The sequence below is a fragment of the Puccinia triticina genome, chromosome 15A (assembly GCF_026914185.1).
Source record: "Puccinia triticina chromosome 15A, complete sequence".
NCBI classification, from domain to species: domain Eukaryota; kingdom Fungi; phylum Basidiomycota; class Pucciniomycetes; order Pucciniales; family Pucciniaceae; genus Puccinia; species Puccinia triticina.
This window is the reverse complement of record NC_070572.1, coordinates 4,639,732-4,661,830: the sequence shown is the minus strand read 5'-3', so window position 1 is coordinate 4,661,830 and position 22,099 is coordinate 4,639,732. Positions and strand designations below refer to the sequence as shown.

Below are 22,099 nucleotides of genomic sequence, written 5' to 3'. Positions count from 1 at the left end.
ATGTGACCTTATCTTTTGCTTACAGAGATTACTTGCGGATTTGTGCTTGCGGAGTGCGGATTATTACGCTATAGATCAGGTTTGTTGAGGAGCGCTGAAGGCTAGCAGAAAGTAGCAGTGCAGAGCCGAGACACCAATAATCACTCAGCCCGGACCAACAATGGGAAGTTACGTTATCCAGTTTGCCTAGGTGTAATTTAGTTATCCAGTCCTCTGGGGTGTGAAATCCAACATAAATTGAATCTGTGGGTGTCAAAAGAAAGGCTGAATGTTGATTAACAGTATGGTCCCACTTTTTTTGAATATACTCCTATTTTTGATGTTGAAATATCACTTTTGTGACCAAAAATCAGTTATCTGGGTAGCTTAGACCAGATAACTGATATTTGGTCACAAAAGCATTATTTTAACATCAAAAAGAGGATTTCCTTGGAATAAATTGGGTTCCATATTGTTAAACAACATTATACCTTTCTCTTGACACCCACAGATTCAATTTATGTTGAATTTTACACCACATAGGACTGGATAACTGAATGACATCTAGGCAAACTGGATAACATAACTTCCCATCATTGCCTGGACACATATATTCTTGAAGGAGGCGGCTAGTGGAATTTTCTAACCACCAAACAGCTTTTATTCTCACACTGGTCATTGAGAGGACTCAACCCTCTCAATGGCTGGTACAGACTGGTCATCAAGAGAGAGGGCACCACTATCTCAATGGCAGATCCAGTCATCAAGAGGACACAATCCTCTCAATGGCCGTTACAGATGGGTCATCAAGAGTACACAACCCTCTTGATGGCTGGTAGTGGTATGGACCATACATTGAGTGGGTCCATCTGTACTGGTAGGGATTTAAACGGGTTGGGTCAACCCGGAAAGACCCAAGGCCCAATGGGTTCTGGGTTGGTTTTGGGCAGCCTTCAGGCCTCTCTTTAAAAAACCAACCCAACCCATTGAGACCCATTTAGATAATTGGGTTGGGTTTGCGCAGGGTTTTCACCATTTGGGTTGGCCCATGAACCCAATTGTGACCCAAAATGAGGCTATCCACACTTCATTCCAACCCAGAAGTACATTCTCAATCAGCTTGCCAAGAGGTATACATATTTACCTCTTGGCAAGACAGACTTTGAGAGCCTCGCCAAGAGGAATACATACCTCCCGGAGAGCTAGACTCAATTGAGCAGCTCACTGAGAGGAATAAATACCTCTCTGAGAGACGGATTTGTACCAGCTCGCCAAGAGGACTACATAACTCTTGGCAAGCTGGACTTTGACCAGCTCACCGGGAAGGATACTCACGGCAAGCTTGTCAAAGTCCAGCCCACCAGGAGGTATGTATTTCTCCCAGTGTGCTGGACTTTGATTAAATGTCCGGGGTGTCTTGGCGTACATGTCCCTGTACGCCAAAAAAGGATGGTGTACACACCTGTGTGGGACTTTTTTGATGTGCACGTACTAAAAATTTGGCATGCATTTATGTAGAACAACTGGGGTAGGCCCAAGATCCAACCCAAACCCAACCCGGACCCAACTCCTCATTAATGGGCCTTGGGTTTGGGCAGTACATTTGCAGTTTTGTCCCGACCTAACCCAACCCAGTGCTCAGTTTGGGTTGGGTTGGGGCACCATTTTTTGAACCAAACCCAACCTATTTACATCCCTATGTACAGGCCATTGAGAGAGTTGAGTCCTCTCAATGACCAGTGTGGTGCTCCATCCCAAGCCACAAGTATCATTTGAGTATCTTCTCTTTACATTACATTGCTCATGACCCCATAACCCTTCACAAATACTTCATTATTGGAGGAATTCCCGCCAATCTGGAAACCCAGATTTTCCCAGATTTTGCAGGGAAATCTGGGAAGATCTAGGATTTGGGAAGATCAAGCCCAGATTTCCCCGCAAAATCTGGAAAAATCTGGGTTCCCAGATTGACAGGAAGTCCTCCATTATTGCATCTTCAGATTCTGCATCTCATTTCACCTATAGTCACTCACACACAGTACCCCTTTATCTTCAATGGTTCATTAGTTATAAAGGATATAAGATTTACAGAAAACCTACAGTCTTCATTAGTTACAACACTCATTTCATTAGTAACTTACTTAAATCATTATAGTACATTCCTTTTACAGATATCTTCTCACATATTAAACCCTTTACATACATTGCTCATCATGTACTATGAGGACCCCGGAGAGCCCCTACCAAGCCGCCTCATGTAACATGTATCCGGGGGACATTTTTTGCAAAATGCTCCTCATGTAAATCACCAGATAAGTATCTAAATTGATTTGTTTTTCCAAGATGTTCCTAATGTAGTTGGTATATTTTGGGCTTGCCTGGAAAGAAAAACCAACCATGTAGGTCTTGGGTTCAATTCTCGGCCCAAAAAAGGCTTTTTTTTGTCTAATTTTGCCCTGTTGGGGCTTTCTCCCAAAAAATCCTCCTCATGTACTACATATCCAAACTGGGTTCAATTGGGAAAAACCCAATTTCACCACGTATCCAAAACCCAAAATCAGCAAAAATTACATGAGGCGGCTTGGTCGGGGCTTTCCAGGGTCCTGTACTATGCCTATTGTACACATTACATCATTGGATCTGTGGTTACCTCTTTCAGTAGTACTCATCATTACAAGTGTTACTATGTTCACATCATCTTCCCCATTTGTACAGTATTTCTTTCCATAGCCAGAATTCCTCTTGATTGTTCATCCTGCAGCTGAACATAAGACAAACTGTTCCACCCCACTGGTAGATTATGCAGAAATTATAGTAGAAATTCCTTATCACCCATTTGCTTATTGAAATCATTGCTATTGCTCCTCAACCCATTGCTATTGAACATTGCCCATTGCACCTCTGAAATCACCATTGCTATTGAACCATTGTCATTAATTCCCCATCATCAATAATTACCCCAACCCTCTCATCCTCAGTAGCCAAGCAATAGTTAAGCTCATAGTACTAGCTCCTAAGATCAAGTAGAAATCAGCCACACCTTTTCTTCTTTTTATTAGTGCTACTCTCATCCCCTCAGCATTAGTCAGGAAGGAAGCCTCACCAGCACCCTTGCATAGCTTACATTAGTACTAGTGTTGCTTTCCATCTCTCTTCCAAGCTCTATTCCCCCCTTTGAGTAGTTCCACACCGGTTTTGTGTCCTCTCAATGGCCCTCTTGATGCTGGGTAGAGACTGGTCATCAAGAGGGATGTGTCCTCCCAATGGCTGGCACAGAGGACACATCTGTAACAACCATCAAGAGGTTTGAATTATCTAGATGAAATGTACAGACTGGGCATTGAGAGGGTTGAGTCCTCTCAATTATTGGTGTGTACTGGCCATTGAGAGGGTTGTGTAGTTGTACTCTGGATGTATGGTACAGACTGGGAATTGAGAGGATTGTGTACTCTTGATGGCCAGTCTGTACCAGGCATTGAGAGGGTTGAGTCCTCCTGATGACTGGCACAGACCAGCTATCAAGAGGGTTGTGTACTCTTGATGACCGGTATGTACCGGCAACACTGGGTTGATACAATTTGATACAATATTCTGGTTTTTTCATATCGTAACATTGCCGCGTTACCTTTTTTGCTGTTACTGTTAACGGTAACAATTTTTTTTGCGCCTTGCGCGTATCAAAACAAGTCAATCTTTGTAAGATCGTTACCGGCATGGTAACACCAATAACGCAATAACGGTGTTTTTCCAGCCAAAAAAGGCTAAAAAAGCCAAAAAAAACACGATACCACCGCGATATTGACATTATATCAGCAGCAATATTGTAACGGCGGCAAATAGAATTAATAATCTAAATATAATATCAGTAATGCACTGCTGTTACTGGTAACGGTACCGGTAACGCAACGAAAATCAATACGATATTGTTACGTTACCATTATTGGTATCATACCGACCCAGTGTTGGTACCGGCAACAATGCATCTATTATGCTACAGTTAGCGTGTAATACCTTAATTTAGCGGTTTTTTAGTGCCGCTAGGCTAAACTAAATTGTAGCAGACTGACTATTACAATTACAGGCAACTCAGATTGGGCAAAAAAGTGCAATTTCACTACAAATTACAGCTAATTTAGCGTAGCGAGCCGCTAATTAGATGTAATTTAGCGTTAGCGGTTTTTAGTGGGTTGGTATTACACTAAAAATTACAGCCCCAGATTATTAGCAACAAGGTTTACAATTTAGTTTTAGCAGCCCTAATTACATTTAGCGTAATAGATGCATTGTTGGTACTGGCCATCAAGAGGGATGTTGCAGTTTGATCTAGCTGCTAAAAAGTAGGTGTAAAATTCTGGCTTTACAAGTGCCAGATCTGACTTTACAAGGCCTTGAAAATCAAAGGGAAGTCCTCCATTATATAATTATCATCTCAATTAAGAAATGTAGTTCTTAATTTAGTTTACTCTAGACTTGTAGCTCTAGAAAGATTTAGATGTGTAGTTCTAAATTGTTTTTTCCTCAGGATGTGTAGCTCTTGAGCAGGTTCTTATTTTGTTTAGCTGTCACAAGTGTGACATGTTACTCTAGTTCTTATATTCCTCTGACGTCATTGTAATTAAAGCATTGATTCAGAGTATATTTTTCTGTTGACCACCCTCAAGATCCCCACCTCCTCTTTCAAAACTTCCTCTTCATCCTCCCCTGACCTCAACAACAAGTCTGAAATTCTAACAAGTAAGGTTTGTATGTGTATCATATTGATGGCAAGTGGTGAGAGTGGTGAGTAAATGGACTGTCACGGTAACCTCACAAAGATGTATATATTCTGTGAGAAATTTTGCTCACACTTCACACCACATGTGACAGGTCGATCATGAGCGTCTTCACACCAGACCGCGAACCCCTCCTTGCATCTTGCAATCTTGAGAGGCCAGGAGGCTATGTGGGTTGCCCACACACATTGGTTTCATCAACATCATGTCCTCATCAGAAATAATGACCATCGTATTTCAATTTTGAAAGAAAGCAAATAAGCTTGTGGAGGCATATGTGTCAAATGGTTTCTATTCATGTGTAATGTACATTAAGAAGATTGATTTCATTTCTTCGCTGGGTTTTCTTTCATCGACATTTCAATAGCTTTAGCGATCGCCTCTTCCTCTGTCAAGTCCTCGTCTTCTTCCATTTCTCCGCCTGCTTCGGGTTTCGCACTGCTGTCTGCATCGTTCATTCTGCGGGCAAACCCAACAGCAGAGGATCAGTCAATCGATTTGAATGCCGATGATACAGCCCTCTTTTTTGGAAGAAAATATAAGAAAACTAAATTGATAATGTTTGCTTACTCTACATCTTCACCCCTGCTCATCGCCAAAGCCTTCGTTAGTTCATCGTCCATTGGTTCAGGTGCCATCTTGACATCTGCCATATCTTCTTGCCGCGGGACATCAGTAGTGGCTTCGGTCGTTCCTGGCGAAGGGTCGGATGAAGCAGAACCTGCTTGTTGTCTTGTGGCAGCCGCTTGTCTGGCTTCTTCTTCTTGTAACGACATCCGCAATGCCTATCGAGGGGAAAGCGGGAAGCATTAATTATCAGAGTTTATAACGCACACTTAGAGTAGAGCAAGTATCTACCATCGCAAGCTCAGGGTCAAGGTTAGGATCCATATCCAGGCCACCACCATCGGCCATTCCAGTTCCGTCACCATTGGCACCCACACCCGATCCACCAGCAGCCCCGAAGCCCTCTTCCGCAAGGATATCACTCTGCTTAATGTGATCACTTAGTAGTCCTGGTAAACCACCTGGGATGACAATCATTGTTGAATTGCCGCCACTCTCAACTGCATTGACCAACGCGCGCATTCGTTCCTCGTTGGTCGCGACTTCAGATCCGAACAAGACCACATCGACTGCGACGTTATTTTTCTTGAGCTTCTTTCCTATTCGGGTCAATTCGTCTGTTGTGAGATTGGGAGGTAATGGCGAAGAAAGTAGAACGATGGCTCGTTGACGTTGATTCTTTTCTTGTCGATGCTTGAGTGCAAGACCAGCAACGCTTAATCCAGAGATTAGATCGGGCGTTCCACTCGGTTTGATGCTCTGCAAGGAGACGTGGATCTTGCCTGTTTTGTATGCATTTGGAAATCATCAGCCCGAGTGGTCCATCACAACCTTGTGAAAATTCAACTACCTTCATCCGTGGTTGGGGTCACTAATACAGTAGGACTTGAAATTGGACACAAAATCAAGTCAGTAAAGAATTGCAAATCACAATGTGTGCTCGCGTTATAACCTGAGTTGCAATCTGACCTTTTTCCGGCAAATGTCATCAATCCGCATGTGCTTTCAGGGTTCCTGAAGTATCGAAGGTCATAGCCCGAGTATTAACATTGGAAATTAAGCGGCTCATGGGAAATCATTCCGTACGAATTTGTTTTGGCTTTAAAAATGGCCTTGACAGCGTCTGCTGCAGCCTCTAGTCTAGTCGGAATGATATCGGAGTTGATCCTAAGACAAACCAGTCAACGAAGCACATCCAAGCGAAAACCGCTTTCAAATACTCAGCAAATTGTCGAGACGAGCAATTGCCCCAAGATGATGCTACGCTGCAGAATTCACTCACGAGTACTCCGAGTTATCGAGCCTATGGGGTAGTTAATGTCAGACGTGTTGCAACGTTTAAGGCGATCGAAGGAGAAAAATTCTGAACACAACAAAAAGGAGTAAAAGAACTGACATGCAGATAGTGGCCTGTGATACGATTGAGGAATCGGAAGGGGTGACGTAAGTTGAAATTTCGACACCCCTGATGTTTTTGGCTGTACAGATCAATCGTAAATCAGAGGAGATCAGAACCGAGCCCCACTTACCTCCAATGGCATCTTCAATGTATTGTCCTGAGTGCTTGCAGTGGGAAGGCTGGATCGATTAGTATTTTCTTTAGGACTTGAGTTCCAGTCGAAGGTGCTTGATGACGACCATCACCCCGATCGCCGATGCATGTGTGAACCTCACGGGCGTTCACCTGTCACAGAAAACCAGCGGGTTGGTCCCACGGGGGTAGGGTTGTCGGCGCCATGGAGCAAGGTGCGCGCCCCCCGGGGCGTGCACCAGGGGCCCCGAAAATCTCAAGAACTGGGGTCGGCGCGCACCTCTTACCCATGAAAATAGGGTGAGTCACCCAGGAACTCACTTTGAGAGAATGTTGCAACAGCGGCGCCTGCCACAGGAATGTGACAAGATGTGCCAGCTTAGGGAAAAAATATTCATGCCTGTAGAGTCTATACAGTAGTATTTCATTCTGGACTCGTCCAGGGCAACTGCCAGCTCCAGCTTCCCAATTCTGAACATATAACAAACCTTTTAATCTACAAAATTCAATGATGCCGCCAATCAGTAACACCAGGCCCACTTCTGCAGAATGGGTCACTCCCTCCATTAACCTGCATGGTGCACGTTGGAAGGGGTTTTTAATGTCTAACTTACAAAATGATGATGCAAGGCGACAACAGGCAAAGTGCACCTACTGCCAAAAGATTTTCAAACAAGCAAAGCCTCATCTCCTCTTCTCACAAATCAAAGATTTGTTTCAAGAGATTCCTCCAGATCAAAAGTCCAATTATCTTTGTGATCCTCTGTTTCAGGGCAGTAATCAGAGCACATTAGCATCAGATGAGATGATGGCAATGACACCAATGGTCAAATTATCTCAGTTCCAATTTGAACCTCACTTCACTCCCTTATGTTTTTTTTGTACTTCTTGCACCTGTTTTTCTCATTTTTGCGGCACAAAATGTAGTGAAATTTCATGTACATTGTTGTTTAATATGTAATTCAACTTAATAGTTAAAAACAGGTGGCACCGAGCTCGCCGGGGCGCCGCCAGCCAAAGGCGCCATCCTTTGGGCGCTCAGCAGGCGCACCCCTTTTGAAAAGGTGGCACCGACAACCCTACACGGAGGAGGGACCTTATCACAATTCCCACGTTTCAGGGGCCGGGGGACCCGGCGCGCCGGAGGCGCCAGGCCCTACAAAGCAAGGAACTTGTGTTACATTTAAGAGGGGTGGGGCTGGCACACCTGATTGAACTCACTTTAATTTACAGCTAACGCGGAAAAGCTTGCGGCCAGCTTTTGGACCGCTGATTTCAGCCTCAAAGCCTGTATGGCTCCTGTATGTCAGAAATGCCATCAGAATAAAAAACCTATCTTCTTTGTTTTCCACTTTGGGGCCTTGAGGGCCCCACCATTGGATTCCTGGAGCAATTTTACGTTGATCCAGCCCTTTGCCGCTCTTGCCTCCCTTGCCCCTCGCCCGGCCCGGCACCCATGTCAAGCAAAACCAGCCGGCCAAACGGGTTTTGACTGCCTGTACAGTGAAGCTGTACAGGCCTGTGGCTGAAATGCAGAAGTCATTTCAGCCACAAAATTTGGCAAGCTTTTCCATGTTAGCTGTAAATACCAGCTTGATGCAAATAGGGGGGTTCATGCAAGGTTGATTTTGAAACCTGTTTTCAAACTTGGTAACTGCCCTTTTTGTTTATCGTGAGAAAGCAAAAAGGTTTGGTGGGCAGCTCCAGGCAGCTCCTCTTTGGAAGCAATTTACCATCAGCCCTTACTCAAACTAAAGGTACAGTGGGTGAGCTGAAATTTTCACCCTCAAACTTTTCATTGCAGAACCTCAGGCAAGTGACCTAAAGTCATGGGGTTGGCTACAGGGGTGGAGAATAAGTTATGAAAGAAAAAAAAATGAAAACATGAAAACATGAACAGTGTGAAAATTTAACAATTTAATGCAAATTGCTCAGAATCTTTATTATTGTTCAAACCAAGAAGAGAAAATCAGAGAGCACAGTATGCCATGTGACAGGAATGATAAAAAAAAAATTGAAACTGTTTTCAATGATTTTTATTGGGTCAAATACATTTGGTCAAGTTGGTGTTGATTTGGCCTACAGCTACCTGAATTCTACTTCAAATTGGTGGATAACCCATTCAACCAAAATATCATTGAAAATGGTTTCAATTTTTTTCAATTTTTTATCATTCCTGTCACATGCCATACTGTGCTCTCTGATTTTCTCTTGTTGGTTTGAACAATAATAAAGATTCTGAGCAATTTGCATTAAATTGTTAAATTTGCACACTGTTCATTTTTTCATTTTTCATTTTTTTTTTCTTTCATAATCATTCTTGGTGACTTATTCTCCACCCCTGTAGCCAACCCCATGAATTCAGGTCACTTGCCTGAGGTCCTGCAATGAAAAGTTTGAGGGTGAAAATATCAGCTCACCCACTGTACGTAGCTTTCTTCAAATGCTTCGTAAATGAAAACAGGTTCATATCTAGATTTTCACGGGAACAGAAGTGAGGTGAGGGGGAGTTGTAGACTATTCACGAGGAGAAATAAGGTAAGATAAAGCTGAGTGTCTTCTTAGACTCTTCCGGGATCACTTCTTTCTTTGTCATCACACTGTACTCCATTGTTCCTTTACACGTCTTGAGTTGGCCCTTAGCTACCGCATTATGAACTTCATCCAAGATCGTTAGGGTTAGTCGATTGGAAACGGAGACGTTGGCGGCGATGGTGGCCATCACTTCGGCTACCGTGACCGGCTCTTCACTCTCCCTCCAAGCATCGTAATCAGTTATTTGCGCGATCAAGGCGTAGCTGAACCAAATCACATGTCATTAGCAAACTGCGGGCATCCACAAACCGATTGGTTGATTACGAGTGACAACTGTCGACTGACCTCAGTTCAGCCTCGCGTGCAAGCTTAGCTTCCGGAAGAACAGACATATTGATAATATCACCACCAAACATTCGGTACATGTTACTTTCGGCCCGGGTAGAGAATGCTGGGCCCTCCATGCAAATGGCCACCTTGTCGGCGTGCACGCCGATCTGATCATTCGGCCCAAAGCCAGCAACAGCTTGTTTGATCGATTTGGTCACCAGGCCAGTCAGCTCGGTGTCAAACGGTTCGCCAAACATCGCATGTCCTACGACACCGAGACCTTCGAAAAACGTGCAGGGTCGGACGGACTTGGTACGATCGATAATCTGACTGGGAACGACGATATCTCGAGGCTTGATCTCCTCCCGCAAGCTCCCGACGGCTGAGAAGGCAACAATCACTTGACAGCCGATCTTCTTTAGGGCTGCAATATTCGCTCGTGAGGGGACTTCAGAAGGGGTAAATTGATGTGAGACGCCATGTCGGGCGAGGAACGCTACCACTGGACCACTCGGCAGTCTGAACAGTGTGATCGGGGACGAGGGCGGACCCCATGGGGTATCGATCTTCAAGCTTTCCACGGGCTCGATCCCCTCGAGTTTGTACAATCCCGAACCTCCGATGACGCCTTTGGTTAGACCCGAGTTGAAAGGAAAATAAATTTAGCGACTGCGGGCCTGCAAGAGCGAAAGCCAGGTGCATATTTGATTAACCTTACATACCAACAAGGGGTGCATGTCCAGTCATGATAGATGATTGCCTGGTTGTTTTGATGGTCTTGCAAGTTGAATGGAAGTGGGTATCCGCGCGCCCCGGTCCTCCGTTCGAGTCGAACTTAACACAAGTCCCTCCCTGTGCTCGCACCCTGATCCCGCTTGCGGGAGGGACTTGCCTAATGTCCTAGCTTAACTAAGCCTCTCGAACGGAGGGTCCGGGGGACCCCGCCCGGAGGGCTCTCCGTAGGAGAGGCTTATGAATAATGTCTGCAGGCTGGCAGACAAAGGAAGGATTTTCAATCCTAAAAACACAAAAGCACAATTTAAAATTCACCAAAATATGTACAAGAAAAACTGGATAGACAGTTCTCTTGGCAGTACTGATGGGCACCCTCCCCCAAGTTTTTGAGGCATGAACACCAAAACTGATTGATGGAATCCGTTTTGGAGGTCAAAGGAATCCTGGAGGATATTCCATTGCACTGAAGATCCAATTTTGGATTTTCTGATAATATGCACAATTGAATATCCTATCTGCATCAATTGGGTGGCTACAGGTGTAGGATCTGCAGATATCTGCAGGCTTGTGAATCCAATATCCACAAGGCATGATGGTTGTAATTCCTTGGTTTACATTCCTTTGTGTTTTTTTATTTTTAAAACATTAGTACAGCAAAAATGATAAGGATTGGGGAGATGAGACCAGCGCCATTTGAAAGCTGAGATTGAGAAGTGTAATTTGGCTCTGGGGCAGGTCCACAGGAGCTGAGGGGGAGGCTGGGTGATGCTAAGTATTTTTCCTCCAGCCATTGGTGATTTCTTTCTCAGCCAAAATTTTGACTTTGTGCACAAGTCCCTCCCTGCGGGAGGGGCCGCTTCGCGGCCAGCCACAGCGAGCCTCCCACCAGGGGGGACTTGTGTCAAGTTAGCCTAATGTCCAACATTTGGCCTGAGGCTGCCCAGCCAAATGGCCAAAAAATCCTTCTTATCCACATATCACCGCATACCCCTCAGATTTCTTCACAGCCTCCAGTACCATTAGAATCAGCTCCTTTTTGTATATGTTACCATGTATCCCATCAAAGTTGTATCCTCATCCCTTGGAAGTAATTGTGATGTAAAAAAACTGCCTTGGGAGGTCTGGTGAGCCAAAATCGTGAGAACCTGTCCAATCTTGACCAGCAAGTGCCCCAATGGGTCCATCACATTGTTCAGAAACAGCCCTGGCAAGAATGGCTGCTGAGCAGCCAATTTTTGTTGAGAATACTTGAAAAAATATGTACAAGATAGCTGAGATCAAGGGCTACAACATGGTCAGCTGGGATTTGGAGTAAAACTCTAGAGCTAATCATAAAATAAATGTAAGTACAAAATTGCTCATTTTCTTCAAAAAACCTTGTCAGCCTCAGGCCAAGAATCCGACTTTAGTCCTAAGCCTCTCCTTTGGAGATGCTTTGCGCCTCTCCTTTGGAGATGCTTTGCGCCTCTCCTTTGGAGATGCTTTGCGCCTCTCCTTTGGAGATGCTTTGCGCCTCTCCTTTGGAGATGCTTTGCGCCTCTCCTTTGGAGATGCTTTGCGCCTCTCCTTTGGAGATGCTTTGCGCCTCTCCTTTGGAGATGCTTTGCGCCTCTCCTTTGGAGATGCTTTGCGCCTCTCCTTTGGAGATGCTTTGCGCCTCTCCTTTGGAGATGCTTTGCGCCTCTCCTTTGGAGATGCTTTGCGCCTCTCCTTTGGAGATGCTTTGCGCCTCTCCTTTGGAGATGCTTTGCGCCTCTCCTTTGGAGATGCTTTGCGCCTCTCCTTTGGAGATGCTTTGCACCTCTCCTTTGGAGATGCTTTGCGCCTCTTCGGAGAGGCTTAGTTAAGCTCGCGTTTGAGTGGCTTTGTTAAGCTAGTCCTGGCCCTAGCCTCTGACCCCCGGAGGGGAGGACCTTTGGTAGATTTGAATTCCAGCCCCCCCTACTATTCCCCGGTCGGGAAAGGGTAGGGCTCCCTGCACCCATTGGCTGAGGAGTGGGGAGTTAATGGGCGTTATGGAGCTCCGCTCGGTGCTAGGCCGGCGGCAGCGCTGGGAGGGGAAAAGGTGCTCTGGGAGCTGCCCTCACGGAAGGTCCGGATGAGTCGTAGGGGATTTGAGATGATAGCGTTGGGGAAGTGGTTTTGATTTGTTTCGCCGGGGGTTGGATCCTCGGCGGCGGTTGGTTTTGTTGGGAAAGGATTCTGGATGATGATCGGACTCTGGGACTCTGATTCTTGGGACTCGGAAAGATTCTTGAATTGATAACCCCTGACTTGGATCAGAACAGGTGCTATGGCCTCCTATCCTCCAAGTTCGCCGGGAACTTGGATTCCTGGAGGCCTGTCACAAGCATGTCATCATCTCCTCGCGCGCCGTGCGCGCGCACACACCAAAGACAACAGAAAAGAAGAAAGAAAACACAACACAAAAATGAAGCAGAAAACAGACAAATATGTGAGACATGATAAATGGAAGAGTGAGAGAAGAAAATAATCCAGAAATAAGAAACTTGACAGAGAGGCAAAGAGAGGGAAACAGAGCCAGAAGAAACAAAACAAGCAAATCAAATCAAAAATAAAATAATCTGTGTTAGGACCAAGAAATGTGAAGATAAGTGAGTGAGAAGAGGGAGGAGTTGGAAGTAAAAATGAAGTGAGTGGGAAATGAGGAAGAAAGGGAATCTGAGAGAAACTGAGGGAATCTTGAGGGTTGAACCTTGAAGCTTGAGTCTTGCGCTTGAGGGTCTTGAGGGCTGATCTCGAAATTGAAGCTGACTACCGTTTTGGCCGCCACATCACCCCACCATTTACAGTCTGTCCCTAGACTGCCCCGTTCCTCGCCGTAAACTGAAAGAAGAAAAGCAAACGGGTCCCACGCATGGCTCACAACAGTGGCTAAAGTAATGCTTACAACAAACGGAGTAGTAGAACCCGAGGTGCATACTAAGGAGGGGGACTTACTTCTGGTCAGTAATGCCCCCGCGCGGAAAGTACCGCTTGACCTGATCCGCCGCGAACCGGCGCTTGAGTTCCGTTCCATCGAGCTCCAAAAGAACATAAGAGCCGCCCTCAATCTGCTTGACGATCCGATAGGGCCCGTTCCATTTATGGGCAAAGAGCTGGCCCCACTGGACCTCCAACAACCGATTGTAAGCGAGGACTAGCGTTCCGGGAATGAGGGAATCGCGCAGCCGATCCGAGTTGCGATCCTGCCAGTATCTGATAGCTTCGGCCCGAGACTTCATCATTCGGTCATAAGCAACTCGCCGGGAATCTTCACTGCGCTCGAGTTGCTTCGACCGCGCCACTAGCAGGTCGGAGGTATCGCACACCTCCTCCCAGTCCACGCCGAGGAAAGACTCGATGTCCAGATCAATGGGAAGAGCAGCGCGCTGTCCAAACACCAGCTCGTACGGGGAGTAACCTGTTGTGCGCTTGGTGGAGATGCGATCCGCGAACAGCACCAACGGTAAGAACTTTCGACAGTTCCTGCCGGACTCTCCTGCTAACTTGACAAGGGCTGCCTTGAGTGGCGCGTGCCCTCGCTCGACCATGCCCTGCGCTTCGGGATAATACGGCGTTGAGACCCGATGCTGGCCCGGCAAAGAACGGAGCATATCCGCCAGAGCCCCACCAAATTCGGACCCACCGTCAGTTGAGTACGAGCGCGCCAGACCGTATCGCATGGTCCAGTGCTCTTGAAGGAACGCAGCGACAGCCTCAGAGGTGATGTTGTTCAGGAATTTCGCCTCCACCCAGCCCGAAAAATCGTCACGCGCGACGATAAGGTACTTCGCGCCGCTAGCCTTGATGTGTACGACGTCCATGGAGACTCGACCGAACAATGTGCGCTCGCCCGTCGGGTAGCGCATTTCCATTGGCCGCCGCAAGTCCCTCTTCTGGCAGGACTCGCAGCTTCGGCACCAGAACTGAACCGACCTCTTCAACGCCGGCCACCAAAAACGTTCTGCCACCCGCCGATAGGTTTCCGCCGAGCCCCTGTGGCCGAGATCCTCGTGTAGACGACGAAGAATCTCTTCCTGCTTGCTCGGGAGGGTGACCACAATCCTGGGCAACGGGCTCCCTCTTTTCATGAGACGTCCCGCCTGCACAAAGAAATCGGAGGCTTTCCTCCTCAGCGCCTGATAAGCCACCGCGTCTAGCCCATCAGGTCGTTCCAAAGTTCTGAGATAGTCCTCCAACTGCCGCCAGAAACCCTCTTGGAAGCCAATGTAAGGTGGCGGCTCGGTAACCGAGAAAGACGACACAGGCCGGATGACAGGTGCCTCCTCGCCGAACTCTGACGAAGGTGGGTCGGAATCGCCGTCGCCTTGCGGTCTTCGAGACAGTCCGTCCGGCATGGTAAAAGATTTGCCCGGACGGTGAGAGATGTCAAAAGAGAAAAGGTGGATAAAAGAAACCCAGCGCGTCATCGGCGCGTTGGGTAGACTGGGCGCGTTGATCATTTGCACGAGGGACTGCGCGTCGACGAGGAGCTCGAAGTGCTGCCCCCACAAGACAATCTGCAACTTCTTGAGAATCCGCGCAACGCCGCAAAGCTCCAGTTTAGGCTGGGAGTAGCGCGATTCGACGTCGGAGAACAGCAGAGATTCGTAAAGAGCCGGCCTGTCGGCGCCACTTGCATCTTGTTGAGTAAGAACGGCCCCTACAGCGTGATAGCTAGAGTCAACGGCAAGTTTGAGCTTCCCTGCGTCGGGTCCGTACGCCACCTTTGCCAACACAATGTCCCTACCCACAAGCGCTTTAAGTCGCTGGAAAGCAACCTCACAATCCTCGGTCCAGACAAATGGAGTGTCCTTACGAGTCAGCCGCCGAAGGGGAACACAAATTTGTGAAAGCGCGGGGATAAATATCCGCACGTACACGACTACTCCCAAAAACCCACGGACCTCAGTCGCGTCCGATGGAGTTGGCCAACTCAGGATCTTGTTAATCTTGCTTTTTGCCATTCGACGGCCCTCCTTGCACACGACGTGGCCGACAATCTCCAGAGCCGGCACGCAAGCCACTAGTTTCGTGGCGGACACCGTCAACCCCGCCTCCTCAATCCGAAAGAGCACCCGTTCCAGGGTAGTAGCGTATTCCCACACAAAGCGCCGTACCCCAGGATGCCATGACAGAACTTCGTTATCGTAATCTGAAACTGGACCCTTGATGCCCCCATCATCGATGAATACCCCGGCGTGATCCGGAATCTCCTCCTGCAGGACCCACATCATCTGCGCTTGATAGACAGCGACAGAGTTGGTGGCGCCCTGCAGGAGGCGCGTCAGCTGGAACCGGCCCAGAGGCGTATCAAAAGTCGTCAAAGGGCGTGAGATTGGATCAAGGGCGCGCTCATTGTAACCGCCCAAGATATCCCCGAGGCCGTAGCAAACCCGACCTGAGAAAGACTCGACAAAATCTTTGGTAGCTGAGGGAACTCCGGCGTCCTTCACGGTAACCTTGTTCAGAGGTTGAAGATCGTGGACGATCCTGAGCTTCCCGTTTGATTTGAGGACGCAGAACACCGGGCTCGAATACGACGAGGTGGATTGCTCGTACAACCCGGTGCGGACTCGCTCCCTCAGGATCCTGGTGTACTTGTCCAGCTTCGCCGCGGGTATCGGAATGCGCTTCTTCTGCCAGGGCTCGTGTTCGACGACCGGGATTATGTAGGGAAGGCCGTACGACTCCTTGAGCAGCCCACGCTCCGACTCATCAAAAGCGATCGACCGGTTACGCTCGGCTAAAACGTTCTTGATGAGGTTCAATTCGTCCGGCCAAAGCCAGCCATCCGGCCCAAAATTCACCACTTGAAGACGATCGGCGGTGACGCGCCCCTTTGGAAGGAAAGGGCCCGCCAACGAGCGAGGAAGGGGTCGATAAGGATCTCGAGATAGAGGAGGCCTCCGGAGTGGGGGGTTGAGAGATTGAGGCATCGGCTGATTGATAGGCTTGACTTTCCGAGAGACCGGTTTGTACTTTGTTGCGAATACCACGAATTCTCCGGCTTTCCAGGCGCCCAAAAGCACGGATTGAGAATGAGCACCCAGGCCTCTCTGGAGCAAGCTCCACGTCCGTAGCTCCAAAAAATCCTTGAAAGGAACCTTGTCTGTGTAAGAAAACCTGGACGGCGGAGAACGGCTCACAAAAGTGGCACAAGGTAGAGCCTCGACAACGTTTGGAGCATCACGCCCGGAGGTGCATAATCGGAGAGAACTTACTTCTAGTCTCCGATTCCTCCACGGTACACCTTGTTCCTCCACATTCATCCGAATTTCCATACTTGAAGCGAATAGTTTCGCCTCATTGCGGAGGATCTTTAGTTTATCCTTGTCGCAGAGGCTCGGAAGTTTAGCCTCATTGCGGAGGGTCATTGCAGACAGGCCTAGTTTAACCTCGTCGCGGAGGGCCACAAAGGACGAAACTAGTTTATTCTCATTGCGGAGAGAAGGATCGGAGGATAGTTTAGTCTTGTTTTGGAGACAAGGTTGATGCGACGAGATGGTGCGGGAGGATGATGTGCCTAGAGCGGGGAGAAAGCGAAATTCCGACCGGTCGCTCACGTGTGTGGCACATGGTAATGTTTTTGAAAGTGCAGTAGTATCTACCCGGGGGTGCATACAGGGAAGGGGACTTACTTCTGGATTCTGTGCCCCCACGGAAAAACCCTGCTCACCAAGCCCCATCGCACTAGAATTGCGGGCGTGTCAAGCACTTCTTGAAGGATCACATGAGACGGATTTGGTGGGTAAACGGAGCGGAGAACGGAAATCGGAAAGTGAGATGTTTTCGGTAGTTTTTTCGTTTTGCTGATGTTTTTGGTTTTTAGTGTTTTCTAAGAACGGAACTGAAGTGCACGGCGATGAATCGGAAAAAACAAAACTCAGATTTGGAATTGAAGTCTCTAGAAACAGAATTCGAGACGCCAGACTGCCGACCAACGGATCAACTCCTCTCATAAAAAAGATGGATCAGGCGATCCCTTGGGCAACTCCACGATTCACCCACAATGTGTCATGACCGCCTTCTTCCCATAAGCCGGAAATTCCCGCTCCCATCGTCCCTTCTCCGTTGGACAAAGCAAGAATTCGATGTTGCGGCCTTCAGGGTCCGGAAGAATGATCCTCTCCCCTCCCAAGGGAGAGAACAATAAGGTGGCTTCGAAGTCAATCAAGAATGGCCGACCCAGAATAAATGGGCTGTCTTGACGCGTGATCCAAAAATGGCACGAGCCCACAATGCTCCTCCCTACCCGAATTGGGACGTCCTACGCCACCCCAATCAACTCACAGGCTTGATTGTTGATCCCGTAGACGGCGGAGGAAAAGTTGACCTGTGGCGTCAGATTGAAACGCTTTGCCATTGCATCCAAGATAATGTTCAGCTGGGAGCCCGAATCGATCAAAGGAGACGCCGGGTGCTCCCCAGCTCCGACCAAACATGCGAGGTAACCCAGCGGGCAGGAGTATAGGTTAGGATCCGGTGTCGACTCCGCGAACTCGGTTCCTTCGGCCAAAGTCCCAGAGTGGACCTTCAAATCCTCCGGGCCCACCTCCACACGGCGTTGAGCCACCCACTTCTTCATGCCATCTGCTACGGCCGGGGAGATTGAGCAGATTTCCGCCACCGTCATCGAAACTGGTAGATCCGAAATTTTCCTAAGGACGCCTTCCACCGCGTCAGGGTGATCTCGAGAAACCTCCCGTTCGAATCTGACCTTGGGGGGTGCCGCTGCTTTCGGCGGGGTGGCCGGTCGCACCGGCACATCTCTCTGCGAGGAATTCGGCGGGTCCGGCTCGTTCATGATCCGATCGAAAAGCTCCGCCTCTTCTTCCACATTTGCCTTCTCCGGGTCCGCCGGAGAACCGGGCGCTTTACGTAACGGCCTCTTCGAGTGATTAGACGGCACCAGGGGGGCCTTGTGAATTCGAGGCTCCTCATGTCGCTTCCTTCCAGCGGGATCAGCCTCATAAGCCCCAGCGAAAGACTGGGAAGTAACCGCGGGTGGGTACCAGGGCTGCAGTGATCCGCAGCTCGTCTTATAGTCAGATGACACCGCGTTAGAAGCACTCTGAGTGGGGGTCGTTGATCTGGGCGGCGCTGTTGATGACGACGGCTGATATGAAGCAACTACGTGCCGAATCGGGCGACTGCGATCAAAGGGGATAAGGGCTCCGTTCGGAAGGAAAAAGTTGGTTCCTCTTTGCTCCACCAAGCCCGCCTCCTTGTCTTTGACCAGCTCCTGACAACGCGCGGTCCCATGATTCTCACGGTGGCAGTAGTAGCAGACTAACGGCGGGCGCTCAGCTGACGTCGAGGCCTTTCCACCCTCCTTTTTCATGTATTGTTCAAACGCTTTGAACATCCTGGTGAGTTCTTCCATCGAAGGATCGCTCTTAGGAGCGGCAGGTGGAATTGTGGGTCGTTTCTCTTCTCCCATTTTCTTCATGACATCGTTAGATACTTGGAAGGGAGACGAAACTGGAGCCAACGACCTTGTGTCCTCGAAGGTCAGGGAAATTTGACCTTTCATTACGGTGTCCACCGCGTTCCAAAGAATCTTGAAAGATGGAAGGCGGGCCCGATTATCCGAAGTTACAATCAGGGTGTTGTCTTTGATCAGCTGATCCCGGATACGCGACTGAAAACCATCAGAGAACGCCTGATAAAATGGTTTCTTAAGTTCTTTGGCCGACTCGACGTGACTTTTTGAGACAAGATACGCTTGAACGGGATCCCACGCCTTGCGAAAAGCGTGATAATCCGAAACCAAAGATACACCTCCTTTCTGAACCCACTGATCCACCAATGTTCCAACGTCGCGCTTGGTAAAAAGGGCTTTATCGACATCCACCCAGTAAATCAACATTGCGGCCTTGAGCTTCGTCCAATCTGGAGGCTTGTAGCCATCAAGAGTCGCTAGAATCGTTCGGGTCTCTCCAGACTTGACGAAGGCGCCGATTTGCCAAGCCTTATCATAGTCGGACGCACCGTCCAACTCTGCTGCCAGTTCATAGTCATCGAGAAACTGCTCGACGTCCGAGCCCGAGAACTTCAACGCCTTATCTTGAGGTTTGATTTTGACCATCCTCGCGCAAGGAGGATCCGAAATGACACCGTCCATCTTGAGGGCGGTTCTGATGAGAGAAAACAAGCGGAAATCGAGGGGCGGCTCACAGCGGTGGCGATAATGCTTTGACAGGAAAGTAGTGCTTTGGAGGTGCTACTAAGTGGAGGGGACTTACTTCTACTACTCCTCTGCCCCGCGACTGAACACCTGAAAAAAAGAAAAAAAAGAAAGGGATAACGAAATGGGAGCCTGAAACGTCTTGCTCCTTTGAAACGAGAACTAAAGCGGCTCGATCGATCGGGATCGTCCTCTTATGAATGTGCGGGATACCAGTCGGGTCTCGTGAGTTGGGAGAGGAAGGAGACCCAAGTTGGTTCAGCTGAGATTCTTGAGTTTTAGGAGATCGAAGTAAAGGGAAAAAAAAGAATTATAACCGCCAAATGCCTCAAAACCACAGTGCGAGACTGTAAATCTTGAGGTCGCTGGTTCGATCCCGGCTCGGGGGACCAAATATGGAGCTCCGCTCGGTGATAGGCCGGCGGCAGCGCTGGGAGGGGAAAAGGTGCTCTGGGAGCTGCCCTCACGGAAGGTCCGGATGAGTCGTAGGGGATTTGAGATGATAGCGTTGGGGAAGTGGTTTTGATTTGTTTCGCCGGGGGTTGGATCCTCGGCGGCGGTTGGTTTTGTTGGGAAAGGATTCTGGATGATGATCGGACTCTGGGACTCTGATTCTTGGGACTCGGAAAGATTCTTGAATTGATAACCCCTGACTTGGATCAGAACAGGTGCTATGGCCTCCTATCCTCCAAGTTCGCCGGGAACTTGGATTCCTGGAGGCCTGTCACAAGCATGTCATCATCTCCTCGCGCGCCGTGCGCGCGCACACACCAAAGACAACAGAAAAGAAGAAAGAAAACACAACACAAAAATGAAGCAGAAAACAGACAAATATGTGAGACATGATAAATGGAAGAGTGAGAGAAGAAAATAATCCAGAAATAAGAAACTTGACAGAGAGGCAAAGAGAGGGAAACAGAGCCAGAAGAAACAAAACAAGCAAATCAAATCAAAAATAAAAAATAAACCCACAGATAATCTGTGTTAGGACCAAGAAATGTGAAGATAAGTGAGTGAGAAGAGGGAGGAGTTGGAAGTAAAAATGAAGTGAGTGGGAAATGAGGAAGAAAGGGAATCTGAGAGAAACTGAGGGAATCTTGAGGGTTGAACCTTGAAGCTTGAGTCTTGCGCTTGAGGGTCTTGAGGGCTGATCTCAAAATTGAAGCTGACTACCGTTTTGGCCGCCACAGCGTAAGCCACAAATAGTTCAACCTCAGTCCTTGCCAATGTCATTTGGATGGTTGCGGCGAGGGCAGGTCTATTTATGCCCTGCACGGGTGCCTGCTGTGACAGGCTGTCATGACCTACCAGGACCCTGGAAAGCCCCAACCAAGCCAAAATATGTAAATTCCTGGAATTCCGGGTTTTGGATACATGGGAAAATCAGGGTTTTTCCAATGAGACCCAGTTTAGATATAGTGTTTTGTAGAATGCTTGGACGGATGGTCCTGTTTCTGTGCACAAATCATGCCATTCTGTAATTCCATCTTTTTGTTTTTGCCTTGCATCGTGAAATAAAGATCATCATGATCATTTTCACTTTGGTACAGGCGGGCTCTGTATGGCAGAATGATGGAGATTAAACTAGGGCTGTGCCAGAAAAACCCATAACTATAGCACTCAACTTCACTCTTGAAGTCCAACCATTAAGCAAAACACAATACGTTGTACACCACGGCGCCACTTGTAAAGTGAGTTGCGTGGCGGGCGGACCCATCCGTCAGATTTGGGTTGGGCTGTGCTTGCATGACATCAAGCCGCCCTTCAGCCAACCCATCTGCCCGGTAGGTCAGCATGTTCGGCTCGCCCTTGAGGTTGTCAAAAGGTTGGCTGCCCCCGGAAATGAGCCGACCTTCCCAATGAGTCACCGGACTAGTCGACCTGTCTGTTGGCCCAAGGTCAGAAACTCACTTGAAAAAGTGAGTTTCCTGAGACCACCAGTACAATCTGCCAAGCTTGCTCGTGGATTGTACATAGAAGAAAAAAAAAAAGAAAAAAAATGTTGGACTTCACTATGTTTGCTCTTCATGATAAGTAGGGAGTGGGGTGTATCATGTTGACTGTGGTGGTGAGAAATATTAAGAATGTTGTTACTGTAGTAGTTGTGAGCAATCACACTGGTGAGTGAACAGTACCTGAATGCATGTTGCGGTTGCCAGATCAACTCCTCCATGTGACACTTTTTGCCCTCTGGATCTCCTCATGACCCTGGGCCCTGCGGCCAACATCTGGGTAATCCCAGCTTGAAGGCCAACATTGTGGTGCCCCATTTGGTTTTCTGCTAGTCAGAAGCATTCCTGCTACCGCCAGCCTTGATCAGCAAGATCCCCAGCAAGAATCAAGACCTACAATCACCTCTCAAGAGTCTCATCCATCCTCAAGACTTCAAGAATTCACTCCTCAAGACCTCTCAATCTCAAGATTTCCCTCATTCGCTCTCATCCTCAAACTCCTCTC

At 48.2% G+C, this 22,099-nt stretch overlaps 2 protein-coding genes across 2 annotated transcripts; both read right to left on the bottom strand.

Moving 5' to 3' along the window:
• Window positions 1–5,077: 5,077 nt before the first annotated feature.
• Window positions 5,078–6,859, bottom strand: PtA15_15A461 (uncharacterized protein; the record flags this gene model as incomplete). Its single annotated transcript, XM_053163668.1, has 9 exons — window positions 5,078–5,210; window positions 5,322–5,536; window positions 5,610–6,100; window positions 6,169–6,203; window positions 6,288–6,332; window positions 6,405–6,485; window positions 6,601–6,621; window positions 6,715–6,728; window positions 6,848–6,859. The coding sequence occupies 9 exons, from the start codon at window positions 6,857–6,859 to the stop codon at window positions 5,078–5,080; spliced, it is 1,047 nt and encodes a 348-aa protein (XP_053027620.1).
• Window positions 6,860–9,370: 2,511 nt separating this feature from the next.
• On the bottom strand, window positions 9,371–10,461 carry PtA15_15A460 (uncharacterized protein; the record flags this gene model as incomplete). The annotated part of the gene is made up of 3 exons (XM_053163667.1): window positions 9,371–9,647; window positions 9,730–10,342; window positions 10,437–10,461. The coding sequence occupies 3 exons, from the start codon at window positions 10,459–10,461 to the stop codon at window positions 9,371–9,373; spliced, it is 915 nt and encodes a 304-aa protein (XP_053027619.1).
• Window positions 10,462–22,099: the final 11,638 nt, after the last annotated feature.